Source organism: Carex rostrata, chromosome 10, assembly GCF_964058835.1.
Source record: "Carex rostrata chromosome 10, lpCarRost1.2, whole genome shotgun sequence".
In the NCBI taxonomy this organism is placed as follows: Eukaryota; Viridiplantae; Streptophyta; class Magnoliopsida; order Poales; family Cyperaceae; genus Carex; species Carex rostrata.
The window spans coordinates 11,574,101-11,598,246 of NC_135927.1; the positions used below are offsets into that span (position 1 = coordinate 11,574,101).

At 36.5% G+C, this 24,146-nt stretch overlaps 1 protein-coding gene and 1 long non-coding RNA gene across 2 annotated transcripts; both read right to left on the bottom strand.

The window, feature by feature from the left end:
- Nucleotides 1-2,370: 2,370 nt before the first annotated feature.
- Nucleotides 2,371-2,760, bottom strand: LOC144560295 (uncharacterized). Its single transcript, XM_078309459.1, has one exon. It carries the CDS (start codon nucleotides 2,758-2,760, stop codon nucleotides 2,371-2,373), a length of 390 nt encoding a protein of 129 aa, XP_078165585.1.
- A 6,446-nt stretch (nucleotides 2,761-9,206) lies between these two features.
- Nucleotides 9,207-10,827, bottom strand: LOC144560952 (uncharacterized). Its single transcript, XR_013513520.1, has 3 exons — nucleotides 10,397-10,827; nucleotides 9,777-9,853; nucleotides 9,207-9,571 (listed from the first exon to the last, which is right to left on the bottom strand). It is a non-coding gene; the product is annotated as an uncharacterized LOC144560952 (long non-coding RNA).
- Between the last annotated feature and the right edge of the window lie 13,319 nt (nucleotides 10,828-24,146).

A 24,146-nucleotide genomic window follows, 5' to 3' on the forward strand; every position in this document is an offset into this window, starting at 1 on the left:
ATGCACGCAATTCACACAAATTAATCCTCGAAACATGCAAACACAAAAACAAAAAAAATAAAACTACATGCAACTAAACAAATCAACTAATCACCCCCCAAGCTTAGTCTGAGCATTGTCCTCAATGCTTCAAGACATGCAAGCAAGTAAACTAAGATAAAAAGATAAAACCTGGGGTAGTGAAAACAAACCTGATCAGTAATCATAGGAGGGGTCGAAGCGCCAGTCACGGAACTGGTCCTCGATGTCACCAAGTCGCTCAGCATAATCAAACATGTGGCCACTGAGCTCATCCAAGCGCTTGCTGTGAATGTATGTCTGCTGCTGGATGGCTGTGATGTGACGGCCCTGCTCCAGCTGAGTATCCCTGATGTCCCTCATGAGGGAGTAGATATCCCTAAGAGTGGGGTCAGCCAGGTGTGGGGGTGCAGACTGTGATGGTGGTGGCTGGGTGGAAGAGCTGGGTGCGTCAGAGGGCGGTGGTGGAGGAGCTGCGATCAACCAGGTGGATGGGTCATGTGGTAAGATGGATGGGCCAAATGGTAACCTGCGGGAGGCACCATTCTCAAAGCGCCAATCATAGAGGTCCTGGTGACCCGCTGGGCCACGGGAGATAGAGATGAATAGGCCCTGGCGGTAGCTGTCAGCATCCATAATGGTGGGACCGGTGCATGGCTCTCTACCCGGTATTGCTCCTAATCCAAGCTTTCGCTTGATGAGCTCAACATAGGCCCCTATTTTGATCTTGCCACCACTCTTCTTGTTTTCGCGCTGCTGGATCCAGTGCTGGACCATGAGAAGGGCTAGGTCCGGAGACTCGGTGTCTGGACGGAGCATAGTGTCCATAAGCATGAGATCACATGTGTTGGCGCGGTTCAGAGTCTCACCAGGCGCAAAGATGGTAGAAGCGAGGGCGCGCTGGATGATACAGAGAACGGGGTGAGGGATGAAGCGGGCTCGGTATTCTGAACTGGCCGATCTAGGGCAGCCAGTGATCATTCCCCATAAGGTATCCCTATCCCATCCCTCACGGAAACTGAGGGTGTCAGAAGTGGGCTCTCGTCGGAAACTGAACCACTCGCGAAGAGTAGGAAAATAGACTCGGTGAGTTCTATTGCACAGCCGGAATTTGATGAAGGGGACATCTTGATTGTCCCTCTTAAGCTCGAGAGAAGAGAGAAATTCCTTGGTGTCCATTGCGTAGGCTGGGAGGCGGAGGTTCCAAAAATCCATGCCAAATCCAACTCCAGCAGTTAGGAGGACGAAATCATCCTCCACTCCAAAACTGTGGAGTGTGCCTAGGTCGACCATTGCTGTGTTCTCAAACTTCTTCTTTTGGAGATTGATGAAGTTTTCGTACATCCGATGAGTGGGCATCTCAAAATACCGTTCCGCGAAGCGGTTGGATCGGTCGATGTATTCACCAGAGTGGGTTTGGTCAGAGCCAGAGTCATATGGCTCAGGGACTGGATGGGGTGGTGGTGGTGGTGTGCGGTCTTGGCGTCTCTTTCAGCGGTGTTCAGAAGACATGGCTGTCAGGTCTGACGTCTACGGGCCGTAGGTGATTGGGTACGGCCCGTAGGGTTTAGGAGAGACTTGGCTGGTTTTTGCAGAAAGGTTGTACAGGCCGTAGGAGATGGGTATACGGGCTGTAGGGGTTGGGTTTTTGCTAAGAGAGTAGGGTTTGCGTCGGGTCGAGAGGTGTTGGCTGACAGATCACAGAAAACACGGCAAAAACTTGGAAAAATAAAGAAAATGATTGAAAAGGAAAAGGGAAAAGGTAAGGGTGCTTACCTTGGAGACGAAGATGGAGAGTCGGCAGGCGGTGGAGGTTACTGTTGACGAAAGAGAGAAGGAGATGGCGGCGGCGGTGGATGTAGCAGGGAGAACGGCGCGCTTCCCTCGTGCAAGGGTGGAGATCGGGCGGCTGCAGGCGGAGGAGAGGGTGGCGGCGGCTAGGGTTTCGGTATACGGGTTGTCGTGCAGCCCGTAGGAGGAAGACGACAAGGTAGGGTTTGGTAGGGCAGGGATTGTTGGGTTGCTGTCGGGTTGCTGTCGGGGGTGGGGTATAAAAAGGTAGAGGAGTGAACTTGAAGGGACGCGAAGAGAGAGAGTCACGACTCTTGGGTGTCTGCGCCGAATGGATGCCCTACGGGCCGTAGGAACGCCTAGAACTGATTTTTCCTCCTATCTGATCTGAATCGAAAAGCAACTAAAAATTGGAGAATTAAAATTAAACAAATATGAAACTAAATATGCAAAAATTGAAACTAAAATAAAAGAAATGACTAAACAAAATAAATTTAAAAGTGCTTGGGTTGCCTCCCAAGAAGGGCTTGTTTTAGGTCCTTAGCTAGACCACCTTGCAAATTAAGCTTCAATCGGAGCGGGGTCAGAAAGGAACTGAACGCTTCGCTCATTCATCAAGTGGTCAGCAACGTAATGCTTGAGACGCTGACCATTCACCTTGAAGGTACCACTTTCCGTGCTCCAGATATCGACTGCTCCAAAAGGATACACTTTCTTCACTTGAAATGGGCCAGACCATCTTGACTTGAGTTTACCTGGAAAAATTCTCAATCTAGAATTAAACAAAAGTACAAGATCTCCATCTTTGAACTGGCGAGGCGAAATGCGTTGGTCATGCAATCGCTTCGTCTTTTCTTTGTAAAGCCTAGCATTCTCATATGCATGCAACCTCATTTCCTCCAACTCATGCAAGTCGAGGACACGTTTTTCTCCAGCTGCAAGTAGGTCCATGTTAATTGCTCTTGTGGCCCAGAATGCCTTGTGCTCAATTTCAACAGGGAGGTGGCACGACTTTCAATACACCAGCTTGTAAGGGCTCATGCCAATTGGTGTCTTGAAGGCGGTGCGGTAGGCCCAAAGTGCATCATGCAGCTTGAAAACCCAATCCTTCCTTGTCCTAGCCACTGTTTTCTCTAAGATTGACTTGATTTCCCTGTTAGAAATCTCAGCTTCGCCATTAGTTTGAGGGTGGTAAGAAGTAGATACCTTATGAGTCACTCCATGTCGGCTCAATAGATTGTTGAATTGTCGATTGATGAAGTGCTTGCCTCCGTCACTGATGACAGCTCGTGGCACTCCAAAACGAGGGAAAATGATCTCATTGAAAAACCTTCTCACCGAATTTGACACATAGTCTACTGCCACCAAAATATACTCATTCCCTCGAGAGGAAGGGAATGGGCCCATGAAATCAATTCCCCAAACATCAAAAATCTCTACCTCAAGGATAAAGTTGAGAGGCATTTCACTTCGTCTAGTCATATTTCCGGTTCTTTGGCACCTGTCACAAGCTAGAACAAAAGATCTTGCATCTTTGAAAAGAGAGGGCCAAAAGAAACCAGATTGTAATACCTTGGCAGTAGTCTTGGAGTATGAAGAGTGTCCTCCATAAGCGGATGAGTGGCAATGTGCAAGAATAGAACTTGTTTCCTCGTGTGGAACACAGCGTCGGTATATGCCATCAATTCCAATCTTGAAGAGATAGGGCTCATCCCAAAAGTAGTACTTGGCATCAGACTTGAGTTTCTTCTTCTGCTGGTGGGACATTGTGCCAGGCAAAACTCCGGAGACCAGGTAATTCGCGATGTCGGCATACCAGGGAGCTTCCTGTTTGCTCTAGATGGTCTGCGTACGGCCTGTATGGAAATGTGTACGGGTCGTATGCTGAATCATGTAGACCGTATGAACTTCTGTACGGCCTGTATAGGTGTCCTCCAGGTCAGAACTGATTGCAAGGAGCTGTTCATCGGGGAATGAGTCATTGATTAGGAGTTCAATTGTGGTGTCATCTTCCCAACGAAGCCAGGACAGATGATCCGCCATAGAGTTTTCAACTCCTTTCTTATCTCTTATTTCAAGATCAAACTCCTGCAAAAGAAGAATCCATCTAATTAGCCTTGGTTTTGCATTTTTTTTAGTCAAAAGGTACCTTAGTGCAGCGTGATCTGTGTAGACCACTATCTTCGAGCCCACCAAGTATGATCTGAATTTGTCAAGGGCGAAAACAATGGCGAGAAGCTCCTTCTCGGTTGTGGTGTAGTTCATTTGGGCCGGGTCTAGCACCTTGCTAGCATAATAGATAGCACACGGCTTCTTGTCCTTCCGCTGCCCAAGAACGGCTCCAACTGCATAGTCGCTTGCATCGCACATCAACTCAAACGGTAGTGACCAATCGGGTGGCTGTAAGATAGGTGCAGAAATAAGGGCTTCATTTAAACTGCAAAAAGACTTGACACAATCATCAGTAAAAACAAAATCAGAATCTTTAATAAGTATATTGGTCAATGGTTTCGCAATTTTCGAGAAATCCTTTATGAACCGTCGGTAAAAACCTGCATGTCCGAGAAAACTTCGAACCCCCTTGACATTTGTTGGGATTTCGAGTTTCTCAATTACCTCAATTTTTGCTTTGTCAACCTCAATCCCCCTAGAGGTGACAACATGTCCCAAGACAACTCCTTCTTGGACCATGAAATGACATTTTTCCCAATTGAGGATTAAATTCACTTCTTCACATCTCTGCAAAATCTTACACAAATTAGCCAAACAAGAATCAAAACAAGTACCATATACAGAAAAATCATCCATAAAAATCTCAACTTCTTTCTCAATAAAATTAGAAAAAATAGCCATCATGGCTCTCTGAAAAGTCGCAGGTGCATTGCAAAGACCAAAGGGCATTCTACGGTATGCATAGGTACCGTATGGGCATGTGAATGTGGTCTTCTCTTGATCCTGCGGGTGAATAGGAATATGAAAGAAACCTGAATAATCATCAAGATAACAGAAATATGAGTGATTAGCAAGTCTTTCAAGGAGTTGATCAACAAATGGTAAGGGAAAGTGATCCTTGCGCGTAGCTGCGTTGAGCTTCCGGTAGTCGATGCACATCCTCCAACCGGGGACGGTTGAAACTTAACTTGACTTTACTTAAATTAAATAAACTCTAGAAGTTGAAAATGTGATTTTTGATGTTTTAAAAAGATTAATAATAATATTCAAAACATTAAATATTTTTGGGGTTTTGTTTAATAAGAATAAAAAGGCGTTTCTAGGGTTCAGATTTCATTTCTGTCCAGCCCCGAGGCATACGGCCCGTACGGATTCCCGTACGGCCCGTAGGGGACCCCGAGTTAATGCTGCAGCTACTGTTTTCTGCGTTGGTGCTAATGTTTAGGGTTTCTATCGATCAGATCTAGATACCTAACCTCAACTTTCGCATTTTGGCCCAGTACCCGATTACCGGACTCAAATACTTCCCTCTTAGATGCGTTAAACCTCAACTTTCGCATTTTGACCTAATTTATCCAAGTTACTTGTTGGTTTACTAAAAGTATCCAAGGACTTTCGCCTCAAGGAAAGTTTCACCTTTCGGGTACTCCTTGGTTTCACCCTACTTCATATACTTTATTCGGTTGGATTAAATGTCATAGACTTGGCTCCTAACACTTAGATGTGCGCATTCATCTAACGGGATGACTAATCGATTCAAGCAAGCACAAATAAAGCAATCAAAATACTACTCAACAAGGTAAAAACAGAGCATTCAACACAAAATCCAAGTAGCATGCAAACAAAACCAAACTAGAAACTAGATCTTAACCCTAGAAACAAAGTAAATTAGCTACTCATGTTCACAAGATAACACAAATAACAGAAAATAAAAGAGTTCATGACAAAACAGTGGAGAAATCCGAAGATCTGTTGCAAACTCGCGTTTTTCACTTCTCTTCCTCTTCTCCTCCTCTTGTCTTTTTCTCCAAGAAAGCTTGTCCAAGTTCCAGTGGTGAATCCCCCTTTTTTGGTGAGGAAATATCTCATTTAATGCCCCAGATCGCGTCTGCAGAGGCTTCCTTTTCGGCCTCCTTGATTTCAGCTGATTTCAGATTCGAGCTGGATTTGCCAATTTAGCGTCGTACGGCCCGTAGGGGACCCCGTACGGGCCGTATGCCTGTGCTTTGTCTTGGAGACTTCGTGCCTCTGTTGTGGAACCTTCTGTGTGGTTGGGCAGATCCTGTATGGCCCGTAGGGTATGTCATACGGGCCGTATGAAAAGTAGTCAGATCCAGTTTTTCGCCATTTTTCCTGCAAAACACCAAACAAAACATAGCAGTACCACATTTCTTCGAAATACAAGTAAAAAGTCCACATTTATAGGCTTTAAAACACAGGTTTAAGTGCAAATTAGGGCTGTAAATTAGACATAATATGGAGATATCACTTCATCCCTAAGAGAAAGGTGAAAACAGTTCAATTTCAAGGCATCAAGTTGGGGTCCTCTTGGTGCAAAAGTACCACAATGTTCTTCAAACATTGCTAAATGTTGGTGAGGGTCCTCATTTAATGCACCACCAAACTGGTTTTGACCTAATAGATGAATAAGAGTTGGTTTGAGATCGGGGTTGGTTCCCCCATGCGTTACATATCCGAAGCGTTGGTCCGGATCCATGTGATTCATGAAATCCCTCATGGGTCGGCGGTTATTTTGATTATGAGGTTGAGGTCCATTTCTGTCATTCGTGCCATGGAAAGGGTTTTCGAGATCATTATCAACATGGACTTGAGATCTATTTTCATCCTCCTCGTCCATTCCGTATCGAGTGTTTCCATCCATCTGTACTTCTTCCTCTTTGAGAATAGATTGTGGGGATGGTTGAGAAGATGATGCGCTTTGCGTGTTCTTTTGGCTTTGGCTCCTAGTGACAGGCGCCAGTGCTCAAAGCTGCGAAGAGAGAGAAGAGAGGTGAGTTTCAAATCAAGCAAGAAATAAACAAGGAAGATAAAATAGGGAAAGAGAATAAAATATAATGAGGAAGGGAAATATTTTTCTGATTTTTAATAAATGAAAGCAAAGAAGGAAATATTTTCCTAGTTTACTTGGAAAGAAAAATTAAGCTAATGAAGGAAATATATTTTTTTTGTGTTTTCGGAAATAAATAAAAGGCAGAAAAATTAAAATAGAAATTTAGAATTAATTCCTAAAGTAAAAATTAATATCTATCCGTTCTCCCCGGCAACGGCGCCAAAAAGCTTGTTGTGTATTTTAGGTATCGGATAATGGGTCAATTTAATACACTTTTTCACTTTTAAATTTATAAAACCTTAGTACACAATAATAGGTCAGTTGCAAGCATACAATCTATCCTTGTAGTAGTTTAGGTATCGATCCAAAGACAACGGAAAATATTTCTTTTTACTAAATTAATTAATTCTAAAACAGTGCAATAAAAGTAAATGGGGGGGTTTGTTTGAAAATTGGTTTGTGGGTTCAATACCCGATTGACAGTCTAAAAGTAAACAAATCAATTTAAACAAACAAATAAAAGGAGTTTTGTGATTTAATGATATGGAAGTCTAGGGGCTTTTGGCATACAATCACTTGGTCCAATCAATACTTAGTTGGATTCTAAATTCATGTTTGCAATTATGGGGTTTCTAAGCCTTAAATATCAAAAAGGGTCACTTTCATGAATTAATGACGTGCCTAAATAATTCGGATTTCACGATTAAGTCCTTCACCCTAGCTATCTAGACCATAAGCATAGGTTAGCCTAGTTTATTCCTAAATATCAATACTTCACGATTAAGTCCTTCATACCAATAGTTGGTTCAATTCTAGGGGTCCCAATCAAATATGAGGCTTCACGATTAAGTCATTCACCTCAATTCAATCTTTGTTTCTTGTGGTTCAGGACTAAGAAATAGATTTGGTCATTTCTAATCTTAATCCTAAGGTTATTCATGTATATAATTTGGTACCATCAATTCTTTGATCCTAGCACTTTAAGTTTGTTAGACCTAAACGGGACGCTAATTAACGAGCACACAAATCATACAAGCACATGAATTATAAAATCAACAAGAACAAACATGCAAGCAAACAATCATCATAGAGAAAAATATCCAACTAAGGTAGATTTTAACACAAGTTCATGTTTTAAGCCTAAGCCCCTAGAGAGGAAATCTAGCCTCTCATGGGTGCGCTAACATCCAAGAGAAATACAAGAGTAAACATGATTAAAACTAAGAAAAACAAGAAAGAGAATAGAAAACACCAATCTCTTCGCTCGCTGCCCCTTGTCTTCACCTTTGCTCGCTCGAGAAAACCTTCAATCCTTCGCTCCAATCGCCTTCAATCACTTGGGGAAGATAGAAAAGATGTGGAAAGATGTGTAGAATAAAAGCTAAGTTGAAAGATAATCTTCCCCTGGTGTCTCCCTGTCAATATATAGCTATTTTTGTGCCTTGGGAAACAATCCCCTGAAATCTGGAAGAAAATCTGAAGAGATATGGTGAAATCAGGCCAGATTGGCATTCGTGCGGCCTTCACAAATTCTCTGCGGCCGGTACAAATTTCCTGCGGCCTGCACACAATGGAGAATTGGCTAGGGATCATGCAGGATTTTGTGTGGCCCACACAAAATTCCTTAAGGCCGCACAAAGGCCCGCACAACTCTCTGTTTTGAAAGGAGAAAACTTGATAAATTTCGAATTTTATTTTCAGCTTGAATTTATTTTGTGTGGCCCGCACAGAATTCCTACAGGCCACACAAACACCCACATAATTGCTCCTTTTGCTCGATTTCTGCAATTTAAACAAGGCAAATGCAGTAACTTGGTTCTTTGGTATATTATATATTAAACTAAGCTAAAATACAAGGGATTTGGTGCAGTTTTAGAGGTAAAACCCTAACCGAAAGTATATATAATTGAGGCTTATCAAAAGGTCTCTCTCTGTCTTAACGGATGGCACACCAACTGTTTGATAAAATACCCGAAAATTATGCTGTGAATTAGCAAAGATGATACCTGTTCTTATTTGTGAAATTAAGCTCTAGGAAAAGGTGCCCATCTGAATTAATAGATTGAACTTAAATATTACTTTATGTTTTGTTTTTAAATCACTACAGCAGATAACACTTTCTGCGACCGGTTTTCCGGTCGCAGAAAGTCCCGGCGCTGGTCTCTGATAGTGATTCCGATCGCTGAAAGTCTATTCCGATCGCTGATATTCCGGTCGCAGATACTCAACTGATGACGTCACCGGTCGCAGAATGACGTCACCCGGTCGCTGATACTTTTTTTCCGACCAATTTTTTTTTGTCGCTATTGTTTTTTGCTGACGTCACGAAGAGGTATCTGCGACCAAGAAACGGTCGCTGATAGTCAAATCCGGTCGCTGATATCTTTCTGTCAGTTTTTTTTAGGTTTTTTTAGTTATTTATTTTTCTCCCATTTAATTGGTACCACACGTACCAAACATTTACATCGATCAAATATAAACAACAATATCTAAACATACAAACAATAAACAACATTCAAATAAAACAAAATCAATCAAAATAAGAGTATATTGACATAATCTTTTCATACCAAGCAAGAGTATATTGACAACATATATTTATGATAATTACACACTCTATATAAATGAATTACTGCTATTATTATTCACATGCTATTAGTTTCATTTCTACTAGAAGAGAAGAGAATTAACACATGCCCGTTGTTTCTACCTCATATTTTTCACAGCATAAAGCAACATCTACGAGCAAAGAAACAAAAACTATATTTAGTAACTTTGACATTTCATTAACTGGTAAATAATTAAATATACATCAGCTATACAAAAAGTAAATGAAGAGAACATAAAATTCCCTAAAAAGATATAATTGAGACCTGTAAAACTTTTCATTCCAAAGATTCTAAAGGCCAACTTAACTTCCATTAGAAATAGATTTTCAACGGACCTGAATCTGTAATCCATTTAAAGAACCACCAATGCCATCTCAAGCCTGTGAAAGGAGCTTCTCGTACAATAGTTGACCTAAATGCAATAATAAATGGAATTATAAATGCAATATCTCCACACGGTTAATTTAATTAAGATCATATGGCATTCCAAATGCAATAATAGATGGTATGATTCATTCATTCAAGTTAAAATTCAACTGAATTTATATCCAGAATTTGATGCCTTTTCATTAATTACCTTTTCAAGTTTGTTTGAGTAGATCAAATATACACCTCTCTTTGGACAAATTCAACAGTTACTAACTGAACTTGTTTCCACCCAATATACACCTCTCTTTGGGATGCCCAGTTTCATTAACCGATCTATACATCAGAAAATTCACAAATTCAGCAAATTCACCTCTCGCTGATACACCTCTCTCAGAAAAACAGATTCAGTAAGATTTAAAAAAAAAAACAGAAAATTCACAAATTTCAGTAGATTAATCTGTGTTGAGATGCTCAATTTAGTGACACTACTTATTCAAACACGGATCTAACTAAACCAAAATTACAACCTACTCGGCATATAAGAAATTTAAAAGGAAAGATAAAAAAGAAGAGATTAAATTCAAACCTTCTTCGACAATTAATGAGTCCTCTTCCTGAATGCACTGCTCTACGAGTATTGAATGGTACAGCTCACTTTAGGCCGGAGAGGCGGCTAGGGTTAGGATGCGGCTTCAATGACAGAGGACATCAGGGGGCTCGGTGAGAGGAGGGAGAAGCCGGGCTAAGGCGAGAGAGGATGGTGAGACGAGAGAGAGATCGGCGCTGTTGCTTCTGGTGCGAGCGAGAGAGCGAGAGAGAGAAAGGGTTGTCTGGCGGAGGCTAGGGTCGGCGCGGGAGGAGAGGGGGTGGCGTACGGGAGTAGAGGGTCTCAATCCGGAGGAGAGGGTTCGGCGCGGAGAGGGGTGGCGCGTGGGAAGAGCAGGGAGTGCTGTCTGGGGTTGGGCGCTAAGGAGGAGATGATTTTGGCGGAGAGGGTTTCGATTTTTGGCGGAGAGGGTGATGGCGCGTTTTATTTTTTTTATCCGCTCATGTTTTTCCAAAATTTCAGCGGTACTTTCAGCGACCGGAGTTGGCGCCGGTCGCTGATACCGGTTGCTGATAAATTTGGTTGCCTAATTTTGAATTAAATTCGTTTTTTTTAAGAAAAATTGAGTATCTGCGACCGGCGTCAGCACCGGTCGCTGATACCGGTCGCAGAAAATCAATTTTGTTGTAGTGAATGTAATATCAGTTGTTCAGAGGGCATACACAATTGAAAAGGATGTGATCGAGACAGGAACTAACTTCGTACCAGTATGTGCGGTTCTTTAATATTTCCCTTTCACTATGTTCATAATCTCTGTTACAGAATTTTTTCTATTAGTAATGCAATGGATGTGGTTGATTTCAGGAAGAGTTCGAGAGTATTTTAGTCATTAATTATTTAGAGTGGCAAAATTAAAAATTAATGAAGTTTAGAGTAACATTATTACAATTTCAAATTTCGGAATGACATTTTTTAAATTTAAAGATTTTGGAGTGGCAAATAATCAATTTTTCCTTAATAATAATCAAACAAAGATCATGCCTCATTGGTCTCCAAATAATTAACCGATTGTCCAGTTAGTGCAGCACTACAGTATAGAAGGCCTTTGTTTTCCGCTGTTATTCCTGACTAAATGATACTAGCAAATTGATCGGATGGTTCGTTTCATTAAGATAACGGATAATGAAATAAATAACGATAATTATCAAATATAATTAAATCCAAAAATATAATAAACAAAAATATATAGTGAATATATCATATGCCTAATATCACAAAATATAAACAAATTTTAATTTTTATCCCGTTAATTTAGAAAATATATATACATTATTAATCAAATTTTGTCATAAATTGCTAACTAATTAAAAAATAATTTAAAATGTTGCATAAATCAATTTTATCATAAATTACTATATAAAAAATTATAAAATATATTATAAATCAATCTAATAATATAAAAAAATATATAGTTATATGTAAAAAAAGTTATCATATATAATTATATTTATGTTTATTAAGCACTCTATATATAGAGTAATAGGTATGAAATAGTTATTCTCCATAATTATCTGATGAGCTAAAAAAAAAAAATCTTATCCATACCATACTCCATAGAGCCTTTCATTTGTCACGGGATTATGAGGAATTGAATATTACAGGTTTGGGTACCCACTATTATATTTGCTAGAACTCATACTCATGGATACGTACGACATTGATTATGAGAATATGCTTAAATGAGTGTTCGGTTGTACCATGAATCAGTTGTCGGAAATCTTGTCATATTTTTAAAATATGTATTTCTAAACAAATTCCTACTAATATCTATTTTGGTTATAGCATATAAAAGAAGTATTGGAAATAGCATAGCAAACCTTTATACAAAAAAATATCTATTTTGGTTACTTTCTATTTGAACAAATAACAAAATAGTCATAGATATATATTTCAAAGTAAAATTAATCACCAATTTACAAATAATTCTTTTGCTTTCTCTTCTTGTTATTTTGCATCAATAATTTCTATTAAATTTAAATGATATCATAAACTGTACCGAGATTGAAAATTCGAACTATATTAAAACAAGATTTGATTATTGAGAAAAGGTTTTAGTACCCAACATTTTGTACTCGGTTTTTACCCAAGCGTTCGGATAAGGCGTCTTAACTATCTTAGAAATAACTTTTCCAATCTCTCACGTTCACTCTCCTTTCTCACATCTCTTTTTCTCTTGCACCCATACAAAACCAAAACTCTTCTCAAATGGCGAACTCCCTCCTCTTATGCTACTTTCTCTCCGGCTGCCTCTGTCTCCCATCTCAGTCCCTCCGCCTCTTCTCCACCGAAATCTCAAGTGAATCTGCTATGTTCTCTTCTCATCCCATAGCGTCGGCCTAGCCGCTGCCTCGACCACGAAGATAGGAAGAGATAATATGAAATAGGCAATCTGGATGAAAGAGATAAGAGAGGGACGATCTGGATGAGAGAGATGAGATAAAGGCGATCTGAAGTATTAACCTTGTTGTTTTACAATATCCATCTTGTGGCGATCTAGAGAAGAGAGATGAGAGAGATGCGGTCTGAAGGAGATATGAGGAGACGATCTTTGAGAGGCGATATGAACTCGAAGGAATCATAGATCCGGGCCTTTTCCAGGCGATCATGGTCGGGAAGGTCAGCCAAGTGTCGATGCAGAGCTGGCTGAGGAGTGATAAGGAGATTGTGCTCTTCTTCCTCACCACCGGTGCAAACTGTAACAATTGTCGGCCGCTACTGATGACACCAAAACATATAACGAAAATCACTATCTTTTCTTTCGAAAAATGGCAAAAATCGAATGCAAAGTAGACATTTTTTTTAATTATTTACCGCAAATGTATTTTTAGGTGTTTTTGACAAGTTTTGGAGAAAGTTGCAAAAATAGTGCAAAAACAGAGAAAAATTATTGTAATTAGGTGATTTTCCAAGATGGCGTCTAAATCAAACATTCTATAGAGCATGCAAACACCTCACAGGAAGTGCACAACATGCAAAATAGCGAAATATCAAGAAAACACGCTAAGTTAGAAACCGTGCGGGTTAACCTAAGCCGTATGCAACCTAGCCCTATGCCGCACGATACGTAGACTGTTTTGTGGTGATCAAACCATACACTGTTGATGCTAAAATTGGTAGAAGCCTTCTAGAAGGTTGTGAATTCTAGATGATCAAGTTATTTTTGGCAAATCATGGGTGGGGTCCTCCATGATCTCCACTAATCCCTCAACCTTATCCACTCATCTTAGAAATATTATAAATACCCCTCTTGTAATAGGATTTAGGGTGCATGTTTTAATTATGTAAGTACAGACGATAATGTTAAGTTTTGGGGCTACCAAAACCCGTTTAGGCTTAAGCTATGGAAAGACCATCGAAAGTGTCCCTTTCCAGTCTTTCATTGCAAGGACCCTTTTAATCCTTTACATATTTACTCCTTGATTGATTTCTAAAAATTAAATCTATTTAACAATTAAATAAATTAATATAACATTTATACCTCGTTTTCAAATTCGAATTGGAATGTAAAATCGACTCACCTCGGAGCACCAGACGTCTGATGCCTCTATCGATTATCCACCAGGACTAATAAGCAAAAACTAAAATACCGCAAAATTTAGGAAAACACTATTCACCAATCCCACAAATATACTTCTCAACAACCCAAAATATTATACGTGGATTACGTATAACTTTCGTTTCTAACCGAAACACTATTTGCGGAAGAAAACCGAGAAAGAGAGAAAATATATTACTGAATCGATTCGGTATCACGAAATTAGTGATTTTCTCTCTACCCCTCCACCCCTATTTATAGGGTTCAGGGTCGGTTACAAAATGACCAAAATACCCTTATGTGGGTAGGGATGATGACATGTATGGATAAGGATGAAGTGAAATGATCAAAATGCCCTCGTCCCAAAATGAATTGAATTGATTTGGGCTTTGACTTTGGACTTTTAAATTTAATTAAAGCTTTAATTCTAATGGGCTTTAGGCCCAAAATATTAATCCATAATTAACATTTAAAAACCATTTCATATCCATATAATTATTCTGAACCATTATATTTCTTGCGGCTGTCATTTCAGTAACTTTTATACAACGTACCGTGTACGTTTATAAATTAACCTTTGTTTTTTCTTGTCATTTTTACATGACATTTATAATTTAATTATATCACGTATAATTAATTATAACCATCTTATTATTAATTATAATTAATTTATAATTAATCAATAAGATTCTCCGATTAGCTCATATACGGTGTGACCCAATATGATCTGTGTTATGTTGGTAAATAGAATTAAAACTATTTTAACTTCTACAAATCATGAGAGGCACCTGGCAGAATGCATCATGACCATCCAATTACACAGATGATGCTGTACTGTACAATATCACGATCCAATAAACTATTTACTCATATTAATTCTTTTGTGTCACAGCTATCAGATCAGTTTCAAGGTAGGTGTGTGTCACCCTTGCAAACTTAACATTTTCTTGATCTTGAGCAGATTATCAAATATGATTACTCTTGTAATCATACCACTAGCAGATAACCTTACTCCATCAAGGGCCCCAATGATACTATTACTCGTATAGAAATACAAGGGACAATAGTACTTTTGGTAGACCATCTCTTTCTCAAGATAAGTTATGTATACCGAAGTGTTACCGTTATAGCTGTTTTTCACGGACAGCGTTAGATAACACTCACACATACACATCTCTTAGTAGGAAAGATGAATACCTCATACTATAGAACTTAACACTGAATGAAAGCATTAATGACATGAACACAGTTCCATTTGATGTTTCATTCGGGGTCTGTCAAATACCATGTTCCTGGTACATGTATCTATGTGATTAAAATGACATCTATTGTCTATGGTTTGTAAAACTTAACCATCTTTTAATCCACATGCAAACCTTGTAACAGTTAATTAGTGTTCCTACTAATTACTTCGATTAGAGACTTTTAAGAGTATATCATCTATATTATGAAGTTTCACAATTTCAGTCATGAATTCGAAATGATTCATAAATGCAATAATACTCAAGGCAACTAAAAGACATTTTATTAATCATCCAATTCATGAACAAAATATATATGATAAAATTATCGTATTATTGACTTCTAGATTATTACAAACTAACAGATAGGCTAGCGCCCTCATGCTAGATTAGGCTAGAGAGTTACTTAGGGAGAGAATAGTAGACATTGGAGCAAGGCGAGAAGGTAGTATTCAATGTTCTCTTTATTTTATTTCCTTTATTTTTCCATGGCTCTAAATAGCTAAGCTTTTTATCTCTATGGTAAGGGATTATATACTTGAATTCTTGATTACATTTAATATATTTTTGTGATTTGCTTTTGTTATGTTTGAGTTTCTTTTTATTTTTTGATTTATTTTTTATTAAGTCCTTACATACATAGTTCTGTCTACTATACGCCAATGTCCTCCATATACCAATGGGTACGTAGTCATTACACCTTTGTGTGAGAAGGGTAGTATTGTAAGTACTAACACTTCAACTAATAAAGCTTGGCTGCGGTTCACAGACTAGGGTTAGAACTCAGTAGGCTCCCTTGACAGAATAGCATAAATTATAATTTATATTATATTAGGAGATACTTAGTAATAAATAGGATATTTGGGATATTTTAATTATGGGGTAGAATAGAGAATGATCAATTGTGTTTGTATGAGGAAGACAATTACATACTTAGGATACTTTGAATAGATAGCCCAAAAGCCGATCGAAAGATCGAAAAACCTTTAAAAATGCTTAAGTAGATACCCTAAATGCCTGCGGGTAGTGACAGTACCGTATGCGGGGTCATTTTGTGGAACAATCTATGCCGTATACGGCAGTGACAGTGCCGTATGCGGGGTAGAGCAATGTCCAAAAATATATGATCGTAGTCAGGAGGATAGTGAACCCAAACCCTAGAGAATCTCTATTTAATAATTTAGTCTAACGCTTATATTTGATTAGCGGCCTCGCATCAAATCTAAATGGAGACCCTGTATAAATCAAATAAAAACATGTATAAACCAATCAATCTAACTAGTGAAATTGTTATACCCTAATACACTATCCATGTGGATCGACACCTCAATCTATATTTAGTGGTAGGATTATGAGCTTGTAATCCGATAGCAAGTAGAAATTATGGTTAAAAGGTATATTAATTTTTTCTAGAAGTAGTATAGTCATTTCAAGTCATCAGCTAACGAACGAGCGGCCTGAGGAGTATGAGGTACAGTTTTACAGTATTTCATATTGCAGTTTACAGGATTCTATGAAGGGTTTTACATCTATTTTCAGGTGAAAAGTGTTTCACCCAAAGTTCTTAGTTAAACAAGTGGCGAGGCGTCTGATGACACTGGGACGCAAAATTTACAAGGTTTTTGTTCTTATTTTTTTTAGTACTTATTTACAATGCATTGAAAGACTTTAATGTAATTATTTTGAAATTTCTTATTGAAATGATTCAATTTTATCGTCATTTGATTTTTTTTCACTTGATATGTCAGGATTTACAGTGTTGATTAAATAGTTTTATAGTATCTATGTCGTAGTGTTATAGTTTGAATTTGATCACTTTTTTGATAAAATAGTGAAATTTTATGCAGTTTTATTTGCTTCACTTGATCTGTTTAGGTTTTAAAGTGTCAATTTGTTATGTTCACAGACTGTATCGGTTAAGGTTACAGTATCTATGCAATAGTTTTATAAGATCTATCTAATAGTTTTACAAGATATATGCAATAGTTTACATGATCTATGTAATAGTTTTCAGTTCTTTATTTTACATATCTAGATTGATTCATACAGATTGTTCAGTTATATTCTAGCTGATGTAATTGTTTTACAGGATTTTTGCACTAGTTGTACAGGATTCTTGAACTAGTTTTACATGATTCTTGCAATTATTCTACAGGATTCTTGTAATTTTTTTTTACATGATTCTTGAACTAGTTTTACAGGATACTTGCAATTGTTTTACATGAATCTTGAACTAGTTTTACAGTATTCTTGCAATAGTTTAACAAGATTTTTGCAAATATTTTACAGGATTCTTGAACTAGTTTTAGAGGATTCTTGCAATTATTTTACACAATTTTTGCAATTTATAACCATGATTATTCTTTCAGACAGGTAACTCCAATTTATAACCTTGTTTATTTATTTATTTTTTTGCAGGATAATATTTCAAAGGGACGTCTTGTTCTAGTGATGAGACTTCTCTCTCATCCAAATAATGTTCATCAGAGGGTTATGAAGTAACAAATTTTCAAAAGATCTATCATTCTGTCTATTGTAATATTTGTCTATTGTAATATTTGTGTGTTGAATAGTATGCTTTTGTGGAATAGATATATTTATGTGTTCAATATTATTGTTTGTGTATGCCAATGTTGTTGAACAGTCGTGTTTTGTTGAACAATGTGTTTGTGACCAATAACATTTTATGTTTGTGAACAGTTATGTTTGTTGAACAATGTGTTTACATCATCCCTCACGTTGTTTTATAGTTTGTATATGTTAGTTTTATAGTATTCATATTTTATTTCACTTTGTAATATCCATCTTTTGTTTTATAGTATAAATAGATTTGTTTTACAGTATCCATAGTGTTATTTTACATGATCTAGATACATGTATAAATATTAATATTTCCAAAAAAAATTCAAAAAAAACTTTAAAATATTAATTTCGAAAAATAAATTGAAAGAAATATTAAATTTTGCATTATTTTAGATGTTATATGGAAAAAAAAACAAGTTTTAGAAGTAGTCTCATTTTCAAAACTTCTATAAGTTGTCTCGGTGAAAGTACAAGAAGTGATCCTTTGAAAGTACATGCAGTTTGACAAGTTACAAACGGTTAGCAACTAACTCGGGACCAATTTCAAGAGTCGTTGGTTGCGTTAGAATTTTAGATTACTTATTATATATAATTAGCTATTGCGGTCTACAGTATAAAGTATTGAGTTTTATAGTATTAACGCTAGTCAAATGACAATTAATTTGAGTAAAAACTAAGTACAGAAGCTTGAATACAATTAGTCACTTCTTTAATTATTTTATATGATGATATTCACATGTAACCATCAACTCTTTGACTATTTATAATATAAAAGACACATATTGTCATTGGTAGTCGTGTAGGAAAAAAAATAGCTCTGAGCTAATGTGTAAATTCCCACAAAATTTTCTACTTTTTGGATCTTTCCATGAGTTTTACCCATAACAAAATAGACAATCAAATAAAATTTCTCTTCTCAGGCAACCGAATAGGACCTAAGTTGAGAAAAAAGAGAAACTTTTTTTTCGAAGGACGCAAAAAGAGAAACTTATCCATATTCATTTTATTGAATACATCAAGAGTCAAATAAATGGATAAAAAAATATTATTGACACCGTACATTTTACTATATAATTAGTAATTGTTTTGAAAACCAACCTTTAATTCAGTGACAAAGATAATTTTCTCTGTGTGAAAAATTACAAGTTCGAAATTCAAAAGAGATAATTTTTTGTGAATATTAAATAGTTATATAGCTTGAGTTCTAACTTTTACTTAAAAAAAAAATAATTATTATTTTTCGTCTCATTAGCCAGTAGGCACATATGGATCCAAAACTAGGACAAGCCCATCGAAGAGCCCAAGAATATTACAAAAAGTGCTAATTCGTTTTGTTATATGGGCTGTATAATTTTTCACTTGATTTTTTAGCTTGGGAACCTTTTTTTCAATATTTTAATAGTTTAGCATTGGTTAGATATAATGTGAACTTATAAATTAGTATATCAGTTAAAAATCACTTATATTTCATAATAGTAAATCTTTAGGATATTTTTACTCTTTTGTGATCAGCAGTAAGATTCAATAATCACACGAGGACGCCATGGAAGAGATATGTAAGATCTTCTATTAGTTGTTTTCAATAAATATACACAATTTAAATATTTTGTTAAAGAAAAAAAAACAATTAATTAAACTTCAAAAGGATATACATAATAGAAGCTTATTAGAAAAAAAAATCGAACACAAATATTGATCCATATATACACACTTTTTATGTTATGCAACTTGTATGTGCATTCTAATACATTTGAAGTTTCAAATTAAGCTGTAGAAATTTAAAGGCATTCATTACATCCATTATGATTGTTCTTGAAATTAAATTTTTAGATTGAGTACCAATTTAATAGCTCTTAAATAATTTTTTTTCATCCAGATATCAACAAAATGCAAGTAATTAAGATCATTGACTTCGACTACACAACGTTGAAAAACAATAAATGTAGGTTTGGTTTTTTGTTATTCAAAAATAAAGTATATGTTGGTTTAATGAATAATATATTAAATGCTATCTTGAGATGAGTATTATTGATGGCTGAATAGTGCTTCCAACATTTGTACCAAACCCTAATTTTTTTCCTCCCTGCATGGTACCGTCTATATGTACTGTCAGAAACTTACTGTCCGACCAGTATCTCTGATGAAATATCTGGTTATTTGGTAGCTTATATAACATCAGCACTCAGATTCAAGAATTAGATGTTGATCCAAGCACAACGATTAGTCTAGCTAATCATTTTTACTTAAATAATGGTTTATTGGTGATTACATATCCACATCATGGTGTCTTTACAATGCAAGTACCAAATGAAATTTTGTGCATACACAGACTATTGCGCGAAAGAAACCTTCTGAGGTGACAAATTGAAAAATGTGTCTAATATAGAAAGATAATTGTTAAATTGCATGTAATATTATCTGGTTAGTCAGTGTATCTTCTAAGTTCTATCAAACTAATTCATGTACTTTGCTAGAACAAGATATACTGAACTTTAAAAGAACAAAGGATAACAGGAACTAAGGATATATTGAATCTGAGAATCAGGTGTTCTTATCATATTGCTCAGGAATCTTGATCTACATAGATGTCCATTACGTGTATTCCAATAAGAAAATTTTCAAGTTAATGAGCAGTAAATCTAAGAAATTGAATTATATCCATTATATCACTTGCTTTTGCCAAAATAGAAAGTATTTGATGTCATTGACTTGACTCCTCCACAATGAAAAAACAATTAATTTTGATTTGCTGTGGGCACTGAGATAATAATTCCAACACTGCTCCCTTATTTCACCCACTGTCACTGTACCTGGGTCCCCTGCGGTCAAACTTTGTAGGGTCCCCATTTGTCAATGAGTGTGGAGTACACTTGGAGAGTTGACTGTTTGGGACAACAATATATTTTCATATTTCCATTTGCTGAGTTTAATGGTCATTCAAATTCAAAACATGACATAAGAATTAATTCAGTATATCGTTTGAGACATTCCAGCAAGAGACACGTGGATAGCGCCGCCAGTCCTATAAATAGGAGGCATGCCCAACTTCACAGACCACCATTAACCCAACATCTCAAAGTACCATTTGCGACCAACCCCTAATTTCTCTCAACTTCAATTCATCATGGACAATAACCCTTTCAATGAAAATAATAACACCAACTCAGCCTATGTACCACCACCACCTCATGTGTCGCCTCTGTATGAAGCAATTTTACCTTTCTATCAACCCCAAAACAAGTACCCTCCAGCTTATCCACCAGTTTATTCTCCAGTATATCCTCCAGTTCCACCAGAAACTCACCAAGGAAATTACACTCCAACTGGTGTAAACTGGTACAATCCTCCCTATGTGTTGGAGTCGGCTGACTCAGTGCCAGTAACCAATCTTCCTGCCAATTACCTCATGACTAATTCAACAGGGGATACTAGTGTTAATACTGACCAGACCAATTACCTCATGAATAATTCCATGAATAATTACCTCATGAATAATTCCACTGGGAATACCAGTGTTAATACTGACCATACCAATTACCTCATGAATAATTCCACAGGGGATACCAGTGTTAATACTGACCATACCAGTTTCATACTAAATTTTGAGCAATCCTCTGGAGGCGAAAAACAAGATCTCCACAGGCAAGTTTTTCAATGCGAGAAATGCCCGTCGAAGTTCTATTCTAAACATGCATTTGGGGGCCACATGAGTGCCCATTCCAAACAAGCAAAGAAGATTAATAATGTCTCGCAAATAATGATGGCGGCAACCGGCCAATCAATGAGCGGTGCAAACATCGCTGGCATGAATGAAGGTAGTAATTCCTCTGCAGCTGCTGCCTCGAAAAAGAGGGGTAGAAATAAAGGAAAGAATGTGGTTACTGATGAACCCAATGCAAAGAAGACAGTGAACTAGTATCAGTGTGTTTAGTTGTTAATTTCTCTTTTTCTCTCTTTCTTTTTTTCTTTTTTTAATCATTTTCAGAGAGACCTTTCCTTTTTTTCTTTTTCTTTTTCTTTAGTCTCGTACTTTGTATTTTTCCTTTTAATGTCTATCTTGTGTTTTAATTATCTGTAGTTTGGTTTTAATAAGCTTGATGTATTCCAATGTAGACATGAGCTCTGTTTTTTTTTTTTTTTTTTTTAATTAAGCAAATGGATTTGGCCCCTATTTTAGCATCTAAACAAATCTCTAAAGAGAGACTATATTTCACCAAATGCAGCAAGGTCAAGATTCTTGTCAGATCTATATTAATTATGATTTTATACCAAGCAAAGTGATTTTTTATCTAGTCAAGTTCTCACGTACAATTTTTGTTTCTGCATGCATTTTATGGATACTTGATCTGCTTGAGAATAATTTCAGCAAAATGAGAAAATATACTATTAAGTCATTTTGTTACAATCTCCAAATCAATCATGTTATAAATTTTTCGAAGGAAATAAGTTAAACTGCATCAATTCAAAATAATGGCAAGCTACAGATTAAATCAGGAATTAATGCTCTAACATTCCAGTAAAAAATTAAATGGACAACAAATTGGAAGTATCCTATAAACATGCAGATATCATAGGAGTGGAGATTTAATTTTAATTTATATCAAGACCTCTATAAGGAGGCCCGGTTTATAATTTTAAGAACCACTTAGCCACTTAGGCCATAGTTGCTGCTATACATCAAACTGATCATATTTGGAATTTGCAAGACGTAAGCTATCTCTTTTGATACCCACCGAAATCCACCCCACAATAAACAGCCCATCAAATTATTTTGGGCTAAATTTAGGCCTCAAACTCTACACTTCTCATGAAGCTCTAGTTGAAAGAGACGGAAAGGTCTAATTGATTACACAACTACAGTCTACAGCTTCAAGTATCTCATATATATATATTTCTCACCGAGTCTACGAGCTGATGGTAATGATACAATGGCGCATCATGCCGTCTCCCAGAATTTACAAAATAAAATTAGAATACAGCACAAGGATAGAGATAATAATAAAAAAAAATGACTGAAAATAATTGGAAAAATATTATTTTATTTATTGTAATTGGATAGATAAGATGCTCAAGTCACCTCTGAATGGAGGCCTTTATTTGTAAATATTTGAATTAACAAAATAAGCCCATGGACCAGGTTCATAAGCTTACTATTAAAACAACTGTGGCAGCCCCAATAATTCTTTTTAAAAAGGGAGAAAAAAAATAAGAGTTCTGGTCGGCGTTAATATTTCTTTAATGTATGTTTTAGGTCTTGAACATATGTGCGTTTTCTTTTTTACAGAGAGACGAAGTTGATTATCATCTGTATAAGAATTACGATTCTAGCAACACCGGCCATTTTTATTAATACCCTTAACAAAAAACTTAATTTTAAAAATGCCATTTTGTACCTTTTTTTTGTCAAAACTACCCCGACCGCCAGGCCCACGGGCGGCCCAAAAATCCAACCAAACCGCCCGTGGCTGGGGCGCTCCATACCACTAGCGGAGCGCCCGTGGCTGGGGCTCCCCAAGGGCTTTTTTTTTTTTTTTTTTAGAGATCTTAATATTTTGATTTAAATAATTTTGTGAAGAAAAAGTTTTCTTGTTTAGAGTGTATGCCAAAATATAAGACAATAGTTGATTTGAAGTATATTTTAAAGAACTAAGTTATTGATTTGATTCCTTAAAATTTATATGCATACCAAAATCATTAACCATAGACAATAGTTGATATGCAATACAAACTCAAAAAGATCGAATCAATTAGAAAATGTCTAAAGAAATCAAATTAAAAATTAAAAAAAATCCATCTATTTACAAAATATTTAATACATTTCTATAATAAAAAAATTTACCATAGATTTTGGTTACAAAAAATTATTAAATAAAAAAACGATTGTACTTAAAAAAATGAAAAAAAAAACACTTGCACATTCATAAAAAATATATTTATGAAGTGATGTCGTAAATTTATATAATATGCAATAATTTTTTTTTTACGAAATTGATTTTCAGTGGTTCGTATAAAAGTTATACAGATTCAAGTAATTTTATGTATAAATATTTTCTTATAATTTTGAACGAAAATTGTAACTGAGAATTTTTATTCTTTATTATGTATGCACATATATGTTGATGAATGTCATTTGGAGATGCAATATGTTGGAGATCTTTAACCAAGAGACATCATGTCATGGATCACATGCATACTCTTTTTTTGATATGTTGGATCTAATACGCCTTAGTTTGTATGAAATTTCGGTCCAAACTAAATCATAACCAAGCATTTTGGCAATTAGAGCCCTTACCGAATTTTGGACCAAAGCTTAATCATGTGGTTACTAATTGGTAAGGATATAACTTTTATACAAACATTGTATTGGATC

Excerpts from the sequence above, each read along its gene's own strand:
- LOC144560295 (XM_078309459.1), bottom strand. The coding sequence starts at position 2,760 with ATGGACCTACTTGCAGCTGGAGAAAAACGTGTCCTCGACTTGCATGAG.